Source organism: Trachurus japonicus, chromosome 21 (assembly GCF_045865225.1).
Source record: "Trachurus japonicus isolate A0001 chromosome 21, Traja_1.0".
Classification (NCBI taxonomy): Eukaryota; Metazoa; Chordata; class Actinopteri; order Carangiformes; family Carangidae; genus Trachurus; species Trachurus japonicus.
Window position 1 is genome coordinate 34321645 of NC_140927.1, and position 24935 is coordinate 34346579.

The 24935-nt window shown below is 42.0% G+C and overlaps 2 protein-coding genes across 2 annotated transcripts in view; both read right to left on the bottom strand.

Moving 5' to 3' along the window:
• LOC146965670 (uncharacterized) overlaps positions 1–24935 on the bottom strand; it is a 310932-nt gene that overhangs the window by 10174 nt on the left and 275823 nt on the right. The window contains 1 exon segment of the mRNA XM_085765089.1: positions 76–154. Within this exon segment, the coding sequence (XP_085621215.1) occupies positions 76–154 (79 nt within the window).
• Positions 12874–24909, bottom strand: LOC146965671 (NLR family CARD domain-containing protein 3-like). The gene is made up of 6 exons (XM_085766349.1): positions 24891–24909; positions 21123–22926; positions 19526–19786; positions 19261–19434; positions 14649–14695; positions 12874–13457 (listed from the first exon to the last, which is right to left on the bottom strand). Exons 1-6 carry the CDS (start codon positions 24907–24909, stop codon positions 12874–12876), a joined length of 2889 nt encoding a protein of 962 aa, XP_085622475.1.

A 24935-nucleotide genomic window follows, 5' to 3' on the forward strand; every position in this document is an offset into this window, starting at 1 on the left:
ACTGGTGTCAAAGTGCAGCATGGAGATGATGGTGAACACAACAGATGTAACAGCAGCTGTTGGACATGTCCTCACCATAAATATGGAGTCCAGCTGTGTTTGATGCTGCTGGGCAGACTGACCACTGGGAACCTCTGAGCTCTCCTGGTCCACTCTGTGGAGGAATCAGTGTCAAGTCAACATCAGGACAGAGAGATAATACAAGATGGACTTTATATGTCCCCTGAGGACGTTCACAACAGACAGAGACACTTTGGTTTCAGACCTGGTCCAACAACACGTCGTACAAACTGGTTCTTTTCTACAATAACCTGAGTCTGACTGTCAGTTACAGCTTACATCTGATCAGCTGATCCACGTCCTCCTTTAAAGTCAATGAGCCGTCCATTTGACCAGTTGCTCTTTAAAGACAGACAGCTGGGTTCAGGAGAGTCTGGTCTCTGCTGCTGGATCCTGAAACAACAACACAACTCATGTTTAACAGTTTGAGGTTTTCAACAGAATTCTCTGCAAAGTTTTTTTAAGGGTTACAAATGTGAATGAGTTCCTTTTCCTACATTTTGTAACAATGGGCCTCATTCACCAATATCTCTTTAAGTTCATTCATCTTCTATCCAGCTCATCCTCACTAGGGTGGAGGGTGAGCTGGAGCCTTTCTCAGCTGACTTTGGGCAGGAGGCGGGGTTCACCCTGGACAGGTCACCAGTCTATCACAGGACCAACATATACACACACACATTCACACCTATGGGTGATTTAGAGTCAGCAGTTCACCTGCATGTCTTTGGTCAGTGGGAGGAAGCTGGAGAGAACCCACACATGCACGGGGAGAACATGCAAACTCTACGTCAGATTCATGAACGTGTTGTTAAATCAAGAATGTCAGAGAAGGTGAGTTGAGGAGGAAAGTTAAAATGTCCAAACAAAAATCTACAGAGAGCGTCGGACTTCAAACATAAAAAGAACTTTAGTGCTGAAGTGGAGCGACTGCTGCAGGAAGTGAACAAAAAGCAGCTGTTATATTTAGCAGCGTCAGCAGTGGACGCAATAACAGAAAAAAGATGCATGGGATGCTGTCAGTCATTCACTGAACGTGTCTGAGTTCAGCTCAGTTTGTAATGAGAATCATTGAAATGTGACTCCACAGGAAGAACGTTCAACAGAAACTCAAAACCTTTGAAATGTAGTTTTGTCTCTTACATCTGATCAGCTGATCCACGTCCTCCTTTAAAGTTAACGAGCCAGCCCTTTGAGTCGTTGCTCTTTAAAGACAGACAGCTGGGTTCAGGAGAGTCTGGTCTCTGCTGCTGGATCCTGAAACAACAACACAACTGATAAATGTGCATGTTGGAGAAAAACTGATGAGAAATATCTTCAGTCTTTTAATAAACACAACAACTGACTTTTAGGGAGAGAAGTCTTTCTGACTGTTTTAAACTCTGACCTTTGACCTCTGGTCCTGCGTTTACGTCCCCCACGCAGCTTCTTAGGGGGAGGGGCTCCCTCCTCTCTGTCCTCACACTGATCCATGCTGCTGAGCTCACATCCACATCAGCTCACACACACTTTGTAGCTTCACCTGCAGAGGAAACACACATCATTCATCTGCACAGCAGCTCACATGTCCATCATGTCTCCAGCTGCTCCTCCACTGATTGGCTCTTCTCCTCTGCTTCATATCAGTGTCAGCTGAATGCAGTCACACAGCAGTGAGGAAGAGGAAGCTGCCATCAGCTGCTCTACTTCTACTATCAGTCCACTAGATGGCGTCATGAAGCTGCAGCCCAGCAACATGATCCATGGACCACTGTTTCCATCCACTGACACACACAAGGACTGAGATCCACTGAGTTGATGTGACACAGTCTCTGTGTGGACAGCGTCCCTGTAGAAAACCACTGGACCAAACAAGCTACACACACAACAACTGGGCCTCCACTTATTTCACCTCACAGCTCCACTATCACAACAACGAACATCAGGAGTTTTTATTCTTAACGCTTTCTTCTTTTTTTTTAATGACGGCAAATAGTAACATCTGTTGTCTTCTGGGGTTATCACACACATTTATGTTTCATCATTTTATTCAACTTCAGACCAACCTATTAATACTAATTTCACACTTTTTTTGTAATTAATACCTCATTTATATTAAAGCAGATATCAGCTTCACGGCCGTTTCGGCTAATGCTGCGTTCAAGGCAGGCTTTTGAAACCGTACGTTACAGCTTCAAGTCACAACTACGACTTGGTAGCGTTCCAGGTAACCCGTAGCTCGTGTTTTTACCGTCCTGTTGTCTGTGAAAGTTCCCTATAACGGCCACTCGTAACTTCTGACCCGTGAACTCGTACCAGATCGAACTGGTATGACTTCACAGGAAGGAAAAACACAAAGTACGAGTTTCTTTGAACGCACCATGAGTTAGCAGCCCCCGCCCTTGTCAGGCATCAATTGGTCCTCGTGCTACGTCACCACATTCACGCGCATCCCTTGGCTGCACACACAGCCCTTCATGCCGTTCTCTCCCCTCATTGGATAACACTTGTATCCCACAAGGAAAATTTTCTCCTCGGGTTACAGCAGAGCAGAGTGACGGAGAGACTCGTGTTTAGGCTGAAATACTTCATGTAAGTGATTGCTGACGGAAAATAGGACTATTTAGGACTTATATTAACAAAAACATTCCACTGATATCTGCTTTAAATTATAACTATTTTTTGAGTTTCACAAAACAGAAAATCTGAATAATTTCAAATATAGTAAAGATCAAAGGAATATGAATTGATGGATTAACAGACACTGGTGTATGACAAACTTCCATCAGGATTTTTTTGTTAACCCTTTCATTTTTTTTATGGCAGCAAATAGTAACATCAAAATGACCCCAACTGGGTGATGTGGGTTAGGGTTAAAAAGCACAAAACATTATCACACATATTTGTGTTATAAAACAAATCAACATTCATTTCCAAAACATTTAACAGCTACATTCAATCTTTCTAAACTAACTTTTCAGAATCAGTCTTCATTCAGAAACAATCTCTCTTTCTGTGGCAGCTGCCCCTCACCCAGTTGCCCCTCAAATGTTATGTTAAATGTTTTGGAAATGAATGTTGATTTGTTTTATAACACAAATATGTGTGATAATGTTGTGTTTTGTGCTTCTCAGCAGTCAAACCAGATGGAGTCATTTCCTGTTTTGTGAAACTCAGAAAATAGGTTTTATTTCATATAAATGAGGTGTGAAATTAGTGTTAACAGGTTGGTCTGAAGTTGAATAAAAAGATGAAACACAACTTGTGTGATAATGTTATGTTTTGTGCTCTTCTGTCCTCTGGGGACAAAGAGTGTTTCTAAATTCAATAAAACACACATAATTCAACCACATTGCTTCTAATTTATTTTAACTATTAACACCATAGTATTGAACAAATCCACTAACCCATCCACTGACTCTGCTTCTGCTCTTATTCCAGCTTCTACCCACAACATCCACACAACATGGAGGACACGGTTCTACCCACAACATCCACACAACATGGAGGACACGGTTCTACCACAACATCCACACAACATGGAGGACACGGTTCTACCACAACATCCACACAACATGGAGGACACGGTTCTACCCACAACATCCACACAACATGGAGGACACGGTTCTACCCACAACATCCACACAACATGGAGGACACGGTTCTACCGACAACATCCACACAACATGGAGGACACGGTTCTACCCACAACATCCACACAACATGGAGGACACGGTTCTACCCACAACATCCACACAACATGGAGGACACGGTTCTACCCACAACATCCACACAACATGGAGGACACGGTTCTACCCACAACATCCACACAACATGGAGGACACGGTTCTACCCACAACATCCACACAACATGGAGGACACGGTTCTGTCGGTCCAGACTTTACAGTTACAGCTCTGACTCAGCTACAGTCACATTATAACAACACAACAACAACACAACAACAACACAACGACACGTTGAAGGGCAGAGAACTCAGGTAACGACAGGTGTTAACGAGGAAAACATTCAGACTGTTCACCTTACCTTCACACGGGGAAATAAACTGCCACACAACCGCGTGGTGAAAGTGAAAGTAAAAAGTAAAAAGAGGAAGTGGGGGAGGGGAGGTGACTTCTGTAATCTGAGTAGACAGACTGGTGTTTTTACTGCTGTTTATTTCTACTACTGAACCATAAAGAGTTAAAACATTAATGATAATATCGATCTCCAGTCCGCCGCTTGTCAGAAGAACATGTGTGTGTTTCCCCTGTGTGTGTTGTGTTGTTGTGATGTGGTCAGGAGCGTCAGCAGGGGGCGACACTGATCCACTGCAGCAGGGACAACACCCACAGGAGAAGAACTGGGAGCTTCCTAGAAAACATCCATGGAAAAACTGATTTTTTTTGTTTTTTGTGCTTTATTGAGGTGAGATGAGCATAACAGCATTATCTAAGCACATAACATAGACATGTTGACATTATGCATTATACAGAAAGATAAAGGTGGACAAAGCAGACAGGGGGATCATGAAAAAAGGAGACAAAAATGACAATGACAATAAAAAATAATGACAATTTAAAAAAAAAAAGGAAAAAACATAAAATAAACATTGCCAGATGATAAGGAATCCATCTTTCTAATAAAGGTTCTTAAGGAAGAGAAGATGGGAGAGGTCTTGGAAGATGGAGGGACTGCAGGTGTTCAAATCAGTGCATCCTCCTGAACATTATTAACTGTATCCTATAATACTTTCCAGCGTATCTATGGTGATAATTAACCTGCAGCTGAACATAAACCAACCTGAAAATGAAATAATAAATGTAACCTGTGAAGTTTTTTTTTAGTTTTTTTATTTTTTATTATTAAACATTTATATATACAAACATACAAATATTCAAACAATAAACATACCATGAACAGACAAACAAAACATATATACATATATACACTGAAAGGGGTACCAACACTATATTATAGGTATTATTAAATAGTTGTTTGTAATAATTTATAATATTCCAAGGTTTTTATAGCTTTTCTGTCTTTCATATTTTGTAATAGCTGCATGTAATATCTGATTTCTATTTTAAACTCATAAAAATATGTTTTTTTGGATGACCATTTACATTTATGGATATAATATTTTCCTTGTAAAATAAAAAGATTCAACAAAAACAATTCCTTTCCCTTAAGGTTTTTTTCCATCATAAGTAAGAATTATATCTTTTTTTTTAGTTTAATCTTGATGCCTGTCAAACATTTAAACATGTTTTCTAGTTCTATCCAAAACAAATGAGTATAACGGCATTCAAAAAAAAGATGACAAATATTTTCCTCCTCCTGTTCACAAAAAGTACAGTGGATATTAATATTTTTAAATTTAGAGATGGCCTGATTGACCGGGTGAATTGAGTGTATAATTTTAAAGGAAACTTCCTTCATTTTGTTTGTGACACAGTATTTGTTATTTGAAGTCCATACTGAGTTCCAGATGTTTGAATTGTTATGACCCGTGTGGACCGGAGCTCCGTGTCCGTGGGTGTTTTTGGAGAGAGAGAGAGAGAGAGAGAGAGACTGAGACCGGAGAGACTCCCGGTGAAGCGGCCCCGTTAAGAGGCTCCGTTCACCGCTGACACGATGCCCGCGAACAGCGCGAAGAAGCGGCAGCAGCAGCGAATAGACACCGCGGTAACAACACGTCATGTAGCTACTGTTACTGTAACGGTACTGTGGGCGATTCCACCAAAAGAGCGCCATTTCTGTCCCCAGCATATTAAATGTAGCCTATAAAAACATGTAATAATATAATATAAATTGCATTTAATTAATAAACAAAGTACCATACACATGAATCACTGTAGAAATTAAAGATATATAATTTTTAATTACTATAAAAAGGCTTTCAAAGCACTGAAACAGCCTTTGTTGCATGTCCCCACAGCCAAACGCTATAGTTTACCACAATGCATTATGAATAAAATCCTTCTAAAATCTCATTTTTTTTGCATATTAGTGTGACTTTATATTATATCTACACTTATATAACATTTTTTAAATTAAAACCTAATTATATTTTGGTTAAAATTCACATTTGAGTCCCGTCCCCAGGTTTTCACTCAGTGCTGTTTAACACATTCTACACTCTAAAAGTTTTGGATCATTCCACCAGTGACATGTTCAGCAGGAAGTGACATCATTTAGGTCTTTTGAAAGTCATGAGAAGACCAACATTAAATTCTGTAATTTATTTTTCCTGAAATTGAATGATATTGTAGCTATGTCAGGGTCGGTCACTCATTCCTGTTACCTAAATTATCTCTAGACAGTGTTTGTTGATATCAAAAGTAAAATATTCAGTTAAATCCTAAGAATGTGCTCTGTGTGCTCCAGCTATTAGTATAGATGCTATTTGGCTAGATTTCACACAATTGCTGATTTTATGCTAAAAACTCATTGCTGTTACCCTCATTGCTGTTACTCATACTTCAAAAATGCAACGATAAAAGCAGCAATAAATTAAATAAAGTAGCCTGAGATTGACCAGTACTCACTTTGAATGAGTAAATGTGTATATTAAAAAATTCTATACTGAAATGGAATGAAAAATGAAGTTTAATTTTAAGAGTTACAATGAGCAAATGGCACTCTTTTGGCGGAATGACCCCTGTACTGAGGAACTGTAACTAAGTACTCCGTTACTAAGTACTGCACTCTAAGTAGCTACTGTTACTGTAACGTTACTGTACCGAGGAACTGTAACTAAGTACTCCGTTACTAAGTACTGCACTCTAAGTAGCTAGTGGAGTATTTCCATGACATGCTGCTGCAGCTACTCCATCACTACTAACGTTACAGTTCAGAGGAACATGTTGAACACTGATTTTACTTTACCAGTGAACAACACATTTAAACCTGAACTCTATACAGTAACTATGTAGCAGCAGTTCAGTATATTTACTCATTATCTTATTTCCAGATAAACCACTTTATGTTTTTGTTTCACAATAATTCACAGGGACATATGAACTTTTTCCTTCATTCATCTGACAAACATGACTCAATTAAAACATATCAAACAACACAGTGTGTTAAGTTTTATTGTTTTGTTTTAATACCTTTTTATCAAAGAAATCATTCAGAGAAACAATAACAGTAGAATAAAAAACAGTAGAATTATAATGAAAATACTATTTCTATATATGGATTAAGTTGGTTTCCCAGAGAATGAATCAGGTCTTTTTTCTTTCTAAGAAAAAACATTAAAAAGTTATTTTTTCCATATTGAGATTTTCTTTTTTTTATTGAATGTGGTGATAACATGATGAGTTTTAGATGATGTAGCAGTTGTAATTAGTTCTTTATCACCAAGAACATGAATGAAACAGATGAATGCTACTTAGACACTCAATAACTGAATATAAAGTGATTTCCTCTTTCTACCTGTAATAAATATTACTATTACTACAGTATTTGTGAGTAACGTACCTGAACTATCGTGTGTGTGTGTGTGTGTGTGTGTGTGTGTGTGTGTGTGTGTGTGTGTGGGTCGGTACCGTCTGCTGGGAGTGGACCTGAGGGAGGAGGAGCAGCTGGAGGAGGCGCTGGCTGCAGCCGGTCTGGACCGGTCCGCTCCGACCCTGGTTCTGTCTGAGGTGGTGCTCACGTACATGGAGACACAACGGTAAACACTGAGTGTGTCTATGTAGTATAGTACGTGATATAAATACTCTGTTTTCTGTGTGTTTAGTAAATATTTTGTTTGGAGAAAAAAACTTGTTCTCATTTCTTTACACACTGTTCGATCCCCGGGAATGAAGCTTATTATGTGATGTGAAGTCGTTGTTCAGCCTCTTCTATCTCACATTTGAGACATTTGGTGAAAGAAGAACGACAGGAAACATTTATGGTTAAAGCCCCAGTGTGTAACTTATTTGGCTTTTTATTAGCAAAAATCAAATATGTCTTTCTTTTTCTTTTTAGAGAATATTACGTTACTAATTATTTCCACAAAGTATCTATTAAAATACGACCAATTATTAAAGTGTTGGAAATATATAACTCATTAATTAATTGTCATCGATACCAAATGTTTAAGTTAATTTGAATCTTTTTTTTTATTATTACAAATGACACTGACTCTAGCATTTAAATTCCTCCCAATTCAATGTTACGTATGGACCAGTATCTGAGCATTTACCTTTACTTTGGTGCCACATCTGCCGATACGGTTCTGACATAATCTTTTTTTGGAAAGTGACGGTATTTAGGAATCTTTACGATTAATTAATTGTGGCGTTTAATACCACATTAACTGTGAAAACAAGTAATGGTGACATCCCTAGTAGAGAGAACACCTGAGTTCATCTGAATGTTCATGTCAGTGCCTTTTATTTAAACCTGTGAACCTGCGCTGACCTTTACTTTGAAAAGACGGCACGGCACGGCACCCTTCAAAATAAAACACCCGTTTATGCAGAGTGTATACATAACATGGACCAGACAGATGTAGTTAATGACAGCGACACCACGCAACTATCTCATCACTGATCGATCATTATATTGATTAACTGATCAGTTATTTGGTCTGAAAACGACCATGACAGATGAGGAATGTCTTCAAGAGTCAGAAAACCTCTGAATATTCAGTTTCTACACAACGAAGGGAGAAAAAACACGTTCTGTGCAGAGTCTGAGGTGAAGCTTCTGGATGTTGTCAAGGAGATAACAGACTGAATGTAATAATAATAATTAGCTGAGAGGATCAGACAGGAAGCAGAGAGCTGAGAGGAACTCCTGCTTTTCATTATTGACCCGTTAAAGAGTACGTTCACATGGAAACGACCTGAACAGAAAACCCCACACTGTAATAACTCAAAATACCAAGAATATTTGTCTCATTTCTAGTCAAAACAATCTCATTCTACTTAAAATAAGACTCATCACACAAAAAGTAGCTTGTTTTTAGACACCTTTTTACTTCTTTCAAGCAGATTTTCATTTGAAATAAGTAGAAAAATCTGATAGTGGAGCAAGTTTTTCTTTCTTATTACAAACACAAGAAACTTGCTTTCACTGGCAGATTTTTTCTATTTATTGTGAATTTAAGTGAAAATGATCTAAAAACAAGTTAATTTTTAGGTGATGAGTCTTATTTTAAGTGAAAAGAGATTAGTTTTGACTAGAAATGAGACATTTTGACAAGAAATAAGACAAATGTTCTTGGAAATATTTTGAGTTTTTGCAGTGTGAAGTGGCGTTGTTGCGTTCTCACTTTTTATTCCGTGTTTAGACGAGCGTTTCTAGGGAGGAAATCTGCGTGCACACGGCGACGCAAAAGTCTGTGGAATTGAATGTTGTAGCACGCCAGGCGCCGAGGTGGCAGTGTCACTTTTCTGCGTTTTCAAGCCCCCAGGGCCTCAGACTTTGATGATGATGACGATGATGATGATGATGTGATGACACAGTCGGCTGCACCAATCGCTGTACGACCAGGGTCCAATACAAACACACTAAGAAACCTTGATGATGGTCTGTGACGAAGGGCACAACGCAACAACTCAGACCAGATCTGATCTGACTGCACCAGACTGTTCAGGTTCTGCTCAGGTATCTAGTAGAAACTAAACCAGGTGTGACTTCAGACTCCCCATCAAACATTAACCAGTGTAAATGTCAATGTGTTGTTGTTAGGGATCCATTACTTTTTTTTTTTTTGGCTGGTTTATATCTGTTTTTAATAATCTACCTTTAACTAAAGATATTTTCACTCTGTTCCTGTTGTAAAGTCGACGTCGTTACATCAGGGAACTTAAATCCATATCGCTGGTGTCAGGATTCCTCCTGTTACAATCAATCAATATATAGATTGTTAATCTTTAAAACCATGACGTCATGGTATAAAACCAGAGACGAGGCTCAGCTACTAACCTGCACACCGTGGTTTAAAGACTTCTTCATCTGCACAGACAAACACATGTTGTATATTATAGTAGAATATATAAATATAAATATAAATATAAGAGTGAAGGGCAGAGGCAGGTTAGACAGACGGACTAACTGTACTGTAACTACTACTTTTTGCTCAGTAGGGGGCAGTGTTTTGTTTCTTCTTCTTCCTGTTACACTATGCTCTGGTCATTATTATTAGAGAGCGATGCTGGACATAAGAGTTGCTGAATTATTACAAAGCTAAAGGGTGTTTGTGTTGTTTTTTCTCATGTGTGCAATAAGAGCAGTGTAAGTGTTATTTTTGAAATGCAGCTGAGCAAGTGTGAAAACCCACTGTCACTAACAATACCAACAATGTGATGTATTTGTTGTATATAAATACACAAACAGAGACGATGTGACAGGAAACCTGTTGATGATACAAGACTGAGACAGTGACGATGTTTAGACTGTGATAGAGAATCAAATCCATGCCAGATTTAATCTGAAACCTTGATAAATACAAATCTTCAAGCTGTTGTTATTGATGCTGCTTTTAGCTGATGTATTATTATTATTATTATTATTATTATGGTTATTATAAGAGTTGTGATTGGTTGATCTCAAACAGGAAGTAGCAGCAGCTGCAGTGTCTGACCTCTGCAGCTCAAAGAAGTAAAGAAATAGTTTTTATTCTTCTGTTTTTTGAGCTGGAGTCAAAGTGAAGAGTTTTTACTTGAATCTCTCAGCTGTTTAATAGATACAGTGCCTCCTCCTGGCCTCCTGGCAGCGTATTTATCTTCATTTCTAAACGTTATTCTCATTTTATCATATTTATGACTTAGTTCAAGTGTAAATATCGGTTTTGAGACGATCACATAAGAAAGAACTATATTCACTGCTTTTAAAGAGAACGGTTCTAATCTGAGTTTCATGTGGGGAGTGTTTGTGATGATGATGATGATGATGATGATGATGATGATGATGATGTGTTGAATGTGAGATGGCTCCAGAGATGTACCGACTGCATGATTTATAAACTATTTTTTCTACAAAAATTAAAATATATATTATATATGATTGATGTTTTTGTCTGTGTGTGTTTATTTATCTGTGATCTGTAGAGATAGATCATCTGACTCCCCCCCCCCTACCTGACAGCACAGAAATAGGTTCATCATGTGAGTGGTAAGAATAGACCTGTGGTTTGTAAATGTCTCTGCTGCCAGTGGGCTCAGTTCAAGGCCTCAGTCCTCTCTGACCTTTGACCTGCTTTATGAGGCAAAGACAAACATCACGGCTGTGGTCGTCTCCAGAAAGCCAGGGAGAAGAACCATTAGAAACACTATAAATAATATTATGTAAGTTTAGTTTTAGGGTTAGGGGTTAGGGTTAAGATAAGATCATCCTTTATTTGTCCCACAGAGGAGGGGATTTACAAGGTTGCAGCAGCAGACAACAGTAAAGGAAGTACAGTATAGTACAGATAATAAAGAGCAACAGCAATAAAAAGAAAGCAGTATTTGTAATAGAGTATGATTAATGAATAATAAGAATAAGAAAATAGGGTTACCTACACCTACATTTGGACTTTAAGATACAATAAGAATTACTTTATTAACCCCAAAGGAAAGTTCATTTATGGAGGTTTAGTCACTTTCTTTATATATTAGGCTAAATAAAACGCTACTTTTCTAATTTTTCAATGTTTTTTTGTTTTTTTTGATAGTAAGCTTGTATGATGTTATGAATATACCTGCAGTAGCTTTAACTGTGGGCAGGACCAACAGAAAAAAACTTTTGTTTTTATTAGACACTTTTAAAAATGCCACTGAAACAATCCAACTGTTATTCCCACTACAGGTAATTAGCATAAATGATGACAGTCCAGGAAATAAAGTCAAACAGTTTTATTTTTATGATGTAGCCAAATGAAAGACGCTAGCGTTCAGAGTTTTACTGGGGAAACGTTGGCCAATACATGTAATGAAATGATTTTGCCCAAAAATACAACATCATTTAAAGTTACCTGACACGAAATGTGAACTGCAAATCCAGGTGTCGTTGCCAGGAGCCCAGCCGTTTCTCCGGATTGCAGTGATCCATCTTGGTCTCTTTTCTGGTGCTTTAGGTCGCCGCCCGACATGACAAATTGTTCCGGGACACAGGAAGAGCAGTGAACTGAGACACTGGGAGCTTCCGCTACAAACAAGCATCAAATATAGACTTATTTCATTTTTTACGGAACAATTTCTCATGTCGGGGCTTCAATACAAGAGGGACATTACAGACGAGCAGCATGGAGGTATTTGGATGTTTTTTGGTGTGTCTTTTTGGACGAAGAAAATTGCTATCCATTGACAACCATTATATGGACAAATACTGCTGCACGGACCCCCCGTAACTCAGAGAAGACACGGAGGACTCTGAAACTTCTCCCAGCTCTTTAGTCAACATGAGGGTGAGAAGATAATGAGTGAAATTTGAATTTTGGGTGAACTATCCCTTTAACAACTAGAGAAAAAACAACCGATAAACATTCTACAAAGTAAAGTCACACATTGGCAGCAGTGAACAATTTCAGAATAAGACGTTGACGCCGATATAATTCATTTATTTACTGATTCTTTATTAAATCACGTTGTTGTTTATTTCACATCAGATTATTTACATTCATGGATTAAATCAGTTGGTTTTTTAAACTCTTCTCAGTGATTCTCATAAACTTCTTCTTGTTTTTCAGGTCCCAGTGATTTTTCTGTTGCCATGACGCTGATGAGTTCATTATTAAACTGTGTTCATCTCTGTCCTGTGAACACGACGTGAGTGAGAGACAGAGACAGACGTGTAGAGACTGAACTGTCTGTTCAACAGAGAGAAGGTTTCTGTGACAGGAGGAGACTCTGCTTCACTCAACACAGACTCACTGACGAACCAGAATAGTAGAGGAAAAACCCAGGATAGAGAGGTTGAGTGAAGGTGGTGTTGAAGGTGTAGAGGTGGATCAGTGAGTCAGAGGAGACTCTGTAGAAGGACAGAGAGCCAGCAGGACAGTCCACATACACTGCTACTCTGTTAGAGACAGAGGAGGAGGAGGAGGAGGAGGAGGAGGAGGAGGAGGAGGAGGAGGAGGAGGAGGAGGAGGAGGAGGAGGTGATAGGTGTCTCTCTGTTATTGTGCCAGACGTAGTAACGACCATCATAGCAGATCAGACTCCAGGACTGATCGTTCCATCCAAACTCACAGTCATCACTGTTTCCTTTCCTGCTGATTCCTCTGTAACTCACTGATATAACAACGGTTCCTCTGCTCTCGACCTCCCAGTAGCAGCGACCAGTCAGACCAGTTGAACACAGCAGCTGCCAACACAGGTCAAATCTGTCTGGATGATCAGGATATGACTGATGCTCCTTCACACGTGTTGCCTTCCTGTTGTCGTCAGACAGTTTGATGTTTGTGTTCACTGTGTTTGTGTCGATTGTGAGTGGACAGGAATCTGATGGAGAGAACAAGACACAGCTGCAGTTATTGATCATTGATCAGTTATTGACAGTTTGATGAAGACTCATGAGGTCAGTGATGTGACAGTGTGAAGATGGTTGAATGTGCTGCTTTGTTTCCAGTAAGGATGCACATTTTGAATTTCTTTTCTGACCGATAACCGACGCTCGTTAACCGATTATTAACCGTTAACCGATAAGATTACAACGCTACAATTTATTTATTTATTTTTTGCCAATAAAGTGACAGTTCAACATTTTGGCAAATTGGCCCATTGCCATAATCCCTATAGTCATAGCAGTAGGTTTGTTACCTTTAATTGCCGGTGCAAGATATTTTTAGAACGGCGGAGCAGAGCCGTGAGCTGCTCAGGGTTCTACAACAACTCTGTGTGGTAACGTTGTGTTATTATCTCATAGCGTGGTGAATGTGCAGCTCACAACTTGTCCACCAGAGCGTTGTGGAGTTGTTGGATTGTGTATTTGATGAGTTTGATGAGGGAAACCAAGAAATCCCATAATGAGCCTCTGTAGCGTAGCTCTGAGCAGCTCACGGCTCTGCTCCACCGTTCTAAAAATAGCTTGCACCGACAATTAAAGGTAACGAACCTACTGCTATGACTATAGGGATTATGGTGATGGGCCAATTTGACTAAATGTTGAACTACCCCTTTAAATACACACGTGCGCTGTGACAGCTGATCAGTGCCACATCCACTCTGCTCTGTCTCAGCTGATCTCTCATATGGAGGTTAGATCGTCCAGTGTAGAACTGTTTTAGTTACAAAGTGCAGCCAAACACCAGACTGAAGGAGCAGCAGAGCTCCTCTGTGGAGCTGCAGGAGAGCTGCATCAGCCTCCTCTTTTATTTACTTTTTTCATTGTTTTCAGCACCGTTGTTACGGTGATTCACATCTATGTCTGTGTAGCTACATTTATGGTTTGATCTTCCTTCATGGGGGCTGCTGCTCATACTGTCAGTCCTCCTGTGGAACTTTTTACTGCAAAATATGACTGAAGACACGTGGAAATCTACACGTGTCGACGCGCCGCCATGAGTTGACGACAAGGAGCTAATAAAAAAACTGATAGTTTTAATCGGTCAAAGTTCTTGTTATCGGTTAACGGTTAAACGGTTCAACATGCGCATCCCTCGTTTCCATGAATCAAAGTAAAAACAGACTTACACTTCCTCAGACCTGGTGTCAACCATGGGACTCCAGCAGGCTCCACCCTGAAAGGAGGAGGGGGGTCAGAGCAGCACCTTCTCTGTCAGCATGCACACATGGACATTACATGGCTCTCACACACACACTGTTTTATCACTGTGTTCACATGGAGGCTGGTATGTATGGATGAACACTGAGCACAGAGAAGAAGGAGCTGGAGTCTTTATCTAGTGATGATACAGAGCAGGAGGAGACCAGGAGGAAACACTTCATCATGTCTTTTCTCCATCTGATGTCACTGCAGTGTGAGACACACACTTTCACTCTCTGACTCTCAAGCTGCACAAACACACGTCACAGCAAAGAAGATGAAGACACAACAGGTGGAGCTGACCAGCCCAGATATCCCACAATGCACCAGGAAAGAAGAAGAGTGCAGCTGTGAAGAGTGGATGCACTGCAAAAACTCAAAATCTTTCCAAGAATATTTGTCTTATTTCTTGTCAAAATGTCTCATTTCTAGTCAAAACTAATCTCTTTCCACTTAAAATAAGACTCATCACCTAAAATTAACTTGTTTTTAGATCATTTTCACTTGTTTCAAACAAATTTTCACTTGAAATAAGTAGAAAAATCTGCCAGTGAAAGCAAGTTTTTTGTGCTTGTAATAAGAAAGAAAAACTTGCTCCACTGTCAGATTTTTCTACTTATTTAAAGTGGAAAATTTGCTTGAAAAAATTAAAAAGTGTCTAAAAATAAGATACTTTTTAAATGTGATGAGTCTTATTTTAAGTATAATTAGATTTATTTTGACTAGAAATGACATTTTGACTAGAAATAAGACAAATATTCTTGGTAAGATTTTGAATTTTTGCAGTGTGGTTTCAGTGTTTGATGAGGAAGGAAACACACTCAACACGTTTGTTAGAGCTCAGCAGGTTTCCCCAGGAGCCACAGCAGCAGTGAGTGGATGAAGGAGCTCTAATAGAAACCATCTGATCACAGTGACAGGACGGATCAGGATCTCATGATCAATGACTCTGTTCTTCTCTGCTCTTCACACAGATCAGCTGCAACACACTGACTCACTGAGATCAGTCACATCATGTGGAATAAAGCAGCCGTCCTCAGGACCAGTCCTGGGGCCTCATTTAGAAACGCTGCATACGCACGAAAGAAGGCGTACGCCACCTTGTAAGCAACTTTTGGGATTTATAAAGAACAAACTTGGCGGGAGAATGTGCGCAATTCCACGGCAGCTCTGACTCTGCCGTACGCACAAAATCTGGAGAAACGGGAAACGGCGACACCAACAGCAGAGGGATGAAATCAAAGAAAATATGTGAAATTGATACATTTGTGTGAAATAATAAAATATTGCCTTAATCATATGAAGGATATATTGGCAAAAACAAAGAACGAGGCATAATTTATATTGATAATTCCGGATTCAGAAGCACTAAAATTATTTCACACACATGGAAGTACCGGCCCGGTCCAACCAGCCCGTTCGGATGCGCTGGTAACTGGTAAACAAAAGCCTTGGTGCAGGTCGCACCTTGGGCTTCCTTTTTTATATTGTAATGTAAATATATAAATCACATATGTGTTGTTTATTGTGAAATGGACTGAATCGGCGCTGACGCATCAGCCTTTCTTTTTTTTTTTGGCTGGGTTCGGGAGAATTGATGCTGGTGAGTCCGGCCACAGCACCAGAACCAGCGCGTCCAATCGGCCCAGTATTTCCACGTGTGAAATGTTTTTCCTAGGCTCTTGTCCCCCCTTTTCCGCCGTCTATTGGTTCATTTGGTATGAATGAATATTCATAAAGGGTGTTCCCTGACCTTATATAGGCACCGTATGGGCGGGGTGAAGCGCTTTTTCACGTGCGCCAACTTTAGTATTGATTGTGATTTTAAAATGAAAACAGGCGTAGGACATGCGTGCGCAAGCTTTTATAAATCTGAAAGTTTTTGTGCGCAAGCATTTCCTGTGTTTCCTCCGTACGCCACCATAGTCATCTTTCCTACGCACAGTTTTATAAATGAGGCCCCTGAGCTCCATCAAACCTGTCCACACATTTTGACTGGACTTGAAGTCAGAGTCCAGAGGAAGCAGAGAAACTGTAGAGCAGAGAGAAGCAGGCTCAGCTCAGAGCGCATGGACTCAGACAGGAAGTGAAGCTCCAGCTGCTGGAGACTTTCATTAAGGAGCCACTTTGTGGCTTCATCTGATCTGGAGTCAGCACACACACAGTCTGAAAACAGCTGTTTGACCACACACACATTCAGCCACAAACACTGATTATTACACTGTTCACTACGGGGAGCATACATCAGTCCGACTGCCCAAAAGTCCGACAGCTCATTTTTCCGACTACCCATTCTACAGTGTTAAGGTTAGGTTTAGGGTAAGGTTAAGGGTTAGGGCCACTTAAGTCGGAGAAGTAGGAGGTCGGACTAATGGATGCAAAAATAAAGAAATGTATGGTCGGAGAAATGGGTAGTGAACAGACGTCATGCGCCTGTTCACTACACTTTCTTCTGAGTGACAGCTCCAGGCCTCTGGACAGTGAGGACATCTGGATGTCACACTGTGATTGACTGTCTCCTCAACACAACAACACATCTCATCAGGACAAGATCAGGATCTCAGAGAGACTGAGCTGATTATTGATCATCAATATCTGACCAGACAGAGACCTGATGGTGCCGCCTGGTTTCTGTCTCTTATTTCCTCCTTGGTTGGAGACGCTGGGAGACGAATGTCTCTGAGCAGTGGACATGCTTTGATTCTTGTTGCTGTGTTGTTATTAGTGTGTCCACACTCAACAGGTGTCTACAGTAGAGTTCTCAACGGGTCGACAAGCCCGACTGGACCCGTGGGTTCGGGTAAAAAAAATATGAAAGTGACTCGGGTCGAGTCGGACCTCGGGCTTCCTTTTTTTCTCTCTCATAAAACACATTTCTGGTGTAAATTGTTGTTTGTTCATGTGTGAGTCTCAGACAAATATCCCAATCTGCATCTTGTGCTGCTGTGGGCAGAACCACTGAAACATTACGATAGACATGTGCCTACTCCACAGCTGCAGCTGTGCGTCAAAAGCACGTGCACTGGTTTGTGGATAAATCTCCACAAAGATGCACTGTTCCCGTGGCGGAAATGTAATCAATTGCGCCCGCAAAGGGCAAATCAAAGGGCAAATATAGCCTACAGCAGTGCCTTAAGTCCCGCCCGTTAGCGGGCTGGTACCATGAGGCAGAAGACAAGTGCTGCGTCTCCGGCAGCGGCACGTCCCGCTGCAAGCAGGCCTTTTTTTTCAGGCCGGGCCGGGTTTGGGCAACTAATTAATGCTGGTGTCTCGGGCTCCGTCGTGTCCGGGCTTAATAACCTGCGGGTCGGGTCGGTTCGGGTTGTAATTTTCAGGCCCGTTGAGAACTCTAGTCTACAGTCTCTGGGACTGTTCAGGTCAAACACTCTGTTGGTTCAGGAGCAGTTCAACCAGCTGCAGCTGAAATGTTTCCTGATACACTCTGAAATAAAGTCTGATCCAAACATCTGGAGAGACTCAGAGCACAGCTGCCAACAGCTGCTTTCATCACTGACATCTCTTCTCCTGAATATGACACAGTGAGTCATGATGAGACACTGAAGTCATCATGAGGAGAAACTCCTGATCCCAGTAGTTCATCACTGTGACTGATGAAAGCTGCACAGCTCATGTTTGAAACACTCTGAGACTTTGGCTTCAGTATAAACTGTGTTGAGACGAGTCAGACTGAGACAGAGGACGTCAGTGGAGTGGGCGGAGCTTCACTGTGGCCTACACCACCTCTGGATATGGTCTGAGTGATGGGATCTGATGTCATCAATGCATGGATCACCTGAGACAGATGTTAATACCAGGTGTGACCAGGTGTGAACGGGGCCATAGAAAATGTTCCAGCTCCTCCTCCTCTATCAGACAGTAGGTGCATTTCCATCAGCTGTTTAGATGCGCATCGAGATGTATCGCATCAGAAAATGATGATGGAAACGCCGTGATTCGAATTAAAATCCCCTGATTCGCACAAACTGAAATACGCTCGCTGTGGCCGGGTTTTGGTTGATTCGAATGGGATGGAAACAGCTGTATGCGAATCAAGTGTGACGTAGCGCACCGTCACCCCGTCTGCTCCCGTGTTTGCAGTTCACTCACAAGACAACATCAGGGTTTCCGCTGTCACACAACAATTAATTAATTGTGGCGCATCGCCACGGCAAAATAAAAGCCCCCACACACCTTCATAATTATGTTACTGCACAGTTCTTCATAGTTCCTCCTCAGTAAAAACCAAACTTATCAACCAGCGCGTCCAGCGTTTATCATTAATAAAGTCTGGGGCGGCGCAACTCTCTCTCTCTCTCCCACACACACACAAGTCGCGTTATGACGGTAATATGAGCTAAATCGCGCTAATGTGTTCAAATCAGACCGTCAGTCCGTCCGTCCGGCCGGGGGCGGGGGTGCAAAGTCCGTAGATGGAAACACACATGATTCGAATTTCTTTTAATGCGCATTTCCCAGTAATTCGAATCACTTTGGATGGAAACATGGCTAGTGTGTGTGGCTGCAGCAGCCTCTCCATACCTGAGAGAGTCCAGTCTCCAGTCTGGATCCTCCAGTCCAGCAGACAGCAGCTTCACTCCTGAGGCTCCTGCATGGTTGTAGCTCAGGTCCAGCTCTCTCAGATGGGAGGGGTTGGAGCTCAGAGCTGAGGCCAGAGAAGCACAGCCTTCCTCTGTGACCAGACATCCTGACAGACTGAACACACACAACAACACACAGGAACCCTCTGTCAACACCTGCTGCTGTGTTCAAGTGGCATCAGATAAACAGCTGGATGGATCCTCACCTGAGAGTCTCCAGTCTACAGTGTGGACTCTCCAGTCCACCAGACAGCAGCTTCACTCCTGAGTCCTGCAGGTCGTTGTTACTCAGGTCCAGAGTCTCCAGTCTACAGTGTGGACTCTCCAGTCCACCAGACAGCAGCTTCACTCCTGAGTCCTGCATGTTGTTGTTACTCAGGTCCAGGTGTCTCAGACTAGAGGACTGGGAGCTGAGGACTGAGGACAGAGCTTCACAGCTTCTCTCTGAGAGGTTACAGCCACTCAGTCTGAAGAGATGATCATGAGGAATTAAAGAAGAAAGGAATGTATTATCTGTTCTGTTGAAAGACAGAATCTCTGTATATATCTCATACTAGAGACCTGAGTTTGACCTTAAAGTGAATCACCAAAACTATAGATGTGTTAATAAAGTTGAAGGAAAATAACTTCATTTATCTTTATTATTTGTTTGATGTCATAATGTGTAATGCTCCTTTATTATTTCATTGTACAGAACAAACCATCCACTACCTACACCAACCATCATCTATACTGTTTTCTCCAAACAATAAAATATTGGGACAGATTCCTGGAATCAGTGTTTTAATGTTCACACCACTTCAGATATTCAATGAGCCACCACCACCACATGCAGTTTAGTTTCTTCAGTCAGTGTTTGTGTCAGTTCACACTTAAAAACAACTCCTTGTAAGTTCAGTTCATTCAGATGAAAATTAACTAATTCATGTTCATTTAAATAAATAATCAGCTGTTGTTTTTCAGTAGAACCTCCTTCTCCCGCCATCACCAGCCTCTAATCACTACCACTAACAAACTCTATAATATTTTACCACATAAACAATGAGTCATGTTCTGCTGAAAGTGAAAGACCAGGTGTAGTGAAGGTAAACTGTATGTGGAAATATCCAGGGGCTTTTTTCTTTTTTCACTTGTTTGTTCATCAAACTGCTTCAAACACTCAAACAAACTGTCTTCAGCAGTGGTAGATGTGTCTGTACCTTCTGTACCACAATGACATACTATTTATGCTGAGCCGTCTCCATGGAGACGTCATGAGACGTGATGTAAAACTGTCATAAAACCTGAGCAGTGTTCACTCTAGTGACAGTGAACGCTGCTCAGGTTCATCATTTATAAACTGATTCGTTCAGTTCAACGTTCACTAAGAATATGAACATGTCAAATAAAGCACAGCCTTCCTTTGTGACCAGACATCCTGACAAACTGAACACACACAACAACACACAGGAACCCTCTGTCAACACCTGCTACTGTGTTCAAGTGTCATCAGATAAACACCTGGATGGATCCTCACCTGAGAGTCTCCAGTCTACAGTGTGGACTCTCCAGTCCACCAGACAGCAGCTTCACTCCTGAGTCCTGCAGGTTGTTGTTTCTCAGGTCCAGGTGTCTCAGACTAGAGGACTGGGAGCTGAGGACTGAGGACAGAGCTTCACAGCTTCTCTCTGAGAGGTTACAGCTGCTCAGTCTGAAGAGATGATCATGAGGAATTAAAGAAGAAAGGAGTTTATTATCTGTTCTGTTGAAAGACAGATGGGTTTTTATCTAATGATGAATAAATCCAACTATCTCTACACTTACATAACTTTGTTGGAGGCTTTGACCACTGGCAGCAGCCTCAGAAGAGCCTCCTCTGAAGCAGAGTATTTCTTCAGGTCAAACACGTCCAGATCTTCTCCTGATGACAGTAAGATGAAGCCCAGAGCCGACCACTGAGCAGGAGACAGTTTATCTGTGGAGAGACGTCCTGAGCTCAGGGACTGTTGGATCCCCTCCACTAGAGAACGGTCATTCAGTTCATTCAGACAGTGGAACAGGTTGATGCTTTTCTCTGCAGAGGGAGTCTCTTCAATCTTCTTCTTGATGTACTGGACTGTTTCCTGATTGGACCGTGAGTCACTACCTGTCTGGGTCATCAGACCTCGTAGGAGATTCTGATTGGTCTCCAGTGAAAGACCCAGGAGGAAGCGGAGGAACAAGTCCAGGTGTCCATTTGGACTCTGTAAGGCCTCGTCCACAGCACTCTGGTAGAAGTTTGTCTCTGCAGATTTGACTCCTGTTGTTTCAGTCTTCTTGGAGGTTGTTTGTTGTTGTGACATCAGGTTGAGTCCAGAGTTGATGAAGGTCAGATGGACATGAAGAGCAGCCAGAAACTCCTGAACACTCAGATGGACGAAGCAGAACACCTTGTCCTGGTACAGGCCGCTCTCCTCTTTAAAGATCTGTGTGAACACTCCTGAGTACACTGAGGCTGCTCTGATATCGATGCCACACTCCGTCAGGTCTGCTTCATAGAAGATCAGGTTTCCTTTCTGCAGCTGCTCAAAAGCCAGTTTTCCCAGAGTCTCAATCATCTTGCTGCTCTCTGGACTCCAGTGTGGATCTGTCTCAGCTCCTCCATCATACTTGGCCTTCTTCAGTTTTAGATGAACCACCAGGAAGTGGATGTACATCTCAGTCAGAGTCTTGGGCAGCTCTCCTCCCTCTCTGGTCTTCAACAGCTCCTCCAGAACTGTAGCAGTGATCCAGCAGAAGACTGGGATGTGGCACATGATGTGGAGGCTTCGTGATGTCTTGATGTGGGAGATGATCTTTCTGGCCTGCTCCTCATCTCTGAACCTCTTCCTGAAGTACTCCTCCTTCATTGGGTCAGTGAACCCTCTGACCTCTGTCACCATGTCAACACACCCAGGAGGGATCTGATTGGCTGCTGCAGGTCGTGTGGTTATCCAGAGGCGAGCAGAGGGAAGCAGGTTCCCCCTGATGAGGTTGGTCAGCAGCACGTTGACTGAGGTGGACTCTGTCACATCAGTCAGGATCTCAGTGTTGTGGAAGTCCAGAGGAAGTCGACACTCGTCCAGACCGTCAAAGATGAAGACGACCTGGAACTCATCAAACCTGCAGATTCCTGCTGCTTTGGTTTCAGAGAAGAAGTGATGAACAAGTTCCACCAAGCTGAACTTTTTCTCTTTCAGCACATTCAGCTCTCTGAAGGTGAAGGGAAATGTGAAGTGTATGTCCTGGTTGGTTTGTTCTTCAGCCCAGTCCAGAGTGAACTTCTGTGTTAAGACTGTTTTCCCAATGCCAGCCACTCCCTTTGTCATCACTCTTCTGATTGGTCGGTCTCTTCCAGGTGGAGCTTTAAAGATTTCTTCTTGTCTGATGGTTGTTTCTGGTCTGTCTGGTTTCCTGGACGCTGTTTCAATCTGTCTGACCTCATGTTCATCATTGACCCCTCCAGCCCCTCCCTCTGTGATGTAGAGCTCTGTGTAGATCTGGTTCAGAAGGGTTTGGTGTCCTGCTTTAGAGATCCCCTCAAACACACACTGGAACTTCTTCTTCAGGGTAGATTTGAGTTTACGTCCACAAACAGGAGCAAAATATTCTGAATGAAAACACAAGAAATTAGATCAATAAGAGAATATAACATTTTAATTCCTCTAAACAACGACTATGTGAACATGTTTCCCTCAGTGTGTTGATGTCAGTGAATGTCTCATTTGTCCATCATGTTGAATCTTTAGAGAAATCCTCTTACTGCTCTGCAGACGCTCAGCCAGCTCCTCCTGCTTCATCCTCCTCAGGAAGTTCACTGTGATCTTCACTAATGCCTCTCTGCTGCTCCTCCTCTGCTTTTCATCCTCACCGTCCAACACCTCCTCATCCTCCCTCTGACTCCCTGAGCATTCTGGGTAATCTGGACTCAGAGCCTTGTGGATCTTCTTCAGCTCGTTCTTGACAAAAGTGACCATGTTCTCCTCCAGCAGCTGGAACAGAAACTCTATGAGTGACAGCATCAAACTAAAACCATGGAGCCAAACATCAGATCCATGTTGGACAGACTGACAATCCACTGGTGTCAAAGTGCAGCATGGAGATGATGGTGAACACAACAGATGTGACAGCAGCTGTTGGACATGTCCTCACCATAAATATGGAGTCCAGGTGTGTTTGATGCTGCTGGGCAGACTGACCACTGGGAACCTCTGAGCTCTCCTGGTCCACTCTGTGGAGGAATCAGTGTCAAGTCAACATCAGGACAGAGAGATAATACAAGATGGACTTTATATGTCCCCTGAGGACGTTCACAACAGACAGAGACACTTTGGTTTCAGACCTGGTCCAACAACACGTCGTACAAACTGGTTCTTTTCTACAATAACCTGAGTCTGACTGTCAGTTACAGCTTACATCTGATCAGCTGATCCTCGTCCTCCTTTAAAGTCAACGATAATGCCCTTTGACCAGTCGCTCTTTAAAGACAGACAGCTGGGTTCAGGAGAGTCTGGTCTCTGCTGCTGGATCCTGAAACAACAACACAACTCATGTTTAACAGTTTTAGGTTTTCAAAATAATTGTATGCAAAGTTATTTTAAGGGTTACAAATGTGAATGACTTCCTTTTCCTACATTTTGTAACAATGGGCCTCATTCACCAATATCTCTTTAAGTTCATTCATCTTCTATCCAGCTCATCCTCACTAGGTGGAGGGTGAGCTGGAGCCTTTCTCAGCTGACTTTGGGCAGGAGGCGGGGTTCACCCTGGACAGGTCACCAGTCTATCACAGGGCCAACACATACACACACACATTCACACCTATGGGTGATTTAGAGTCACCAGTTCACCTGCATGTCTTTGGTCTGTGGGAGGAAGCTGGAGAGAACCCACACATGCACAGGGAGAACATGCAAACTCTACGTCAGATTCATGAACGTGTTCTTAAATCCAGAATGCCAGAGACGGTGAGTTGAGAAGAAAATGTAAAATGTCCAAACAAAAATCTACAGGGAGCGTCGGACTCCAAACATAGAAAGAACTTTAGTGCTGAAGTGGAGCGACTGCTGCAGGAAGTGAACAAAAAGCTGCTGTTATATTTAGCAGCGTCAGCAGTGGATGCAATAACAGAAAAAAGATGCATGGGATGCTGTCAGTCATTCACTGAACATGTGTCTGAGTTATAACTCAGTTTGTAATGAGAATCATTAGCTGTTTTCCCACTAAAATTAGCGGGTCGACGCAGGTTTTTTTTTTTTTTGCTCCCCCGCTGGGGGATCAGACAGAGCATAAACCGGTCGCCCCGCTCTCATCCACGGTGCAAGAAACACAGTGTCATGCCACAGCCGCCCGCTGCGGAGTGTGAGGTCCGTCCGCCGAGGCAGACGAGGCGTCTGGCTGACCTGGAGCACCAGGACCGCGGCAGACCCGTATGACGGACGTCCGTGGCACAACACGTCAGTTAAACAGACTGTTGCTTCTTTTCTTTTCAATAGTTTTTGGTCAGTGTTCTTTGATCTTTTGATCCCAGTCTGGAATGAGAGCAGAGCTTTGTTTTGGTACGTGATATGAGACGCGACCGGCGCGATGACATGGCGGCACGTAACGCTCAACGTCATC

Coding starts and splice junctions, on each gene's coding strand:
- LOC146965671 (XM_085766349.1), bottom strand. Junction 19,435..19,525: donor TGTAGACTGGAGACTCTCAG/GTGAGGATCCAT, acceptor GTGTGTGTTCAG/TCTGTCAGGATGTCTGGTCA. Junction 13,458..14,648: donor GACACCAGGTCTGAGGAAGT/GTAAGTCTGTTT, acceptor TCTCTCCATCAG/ATTCCTGTCCACTCACAATC.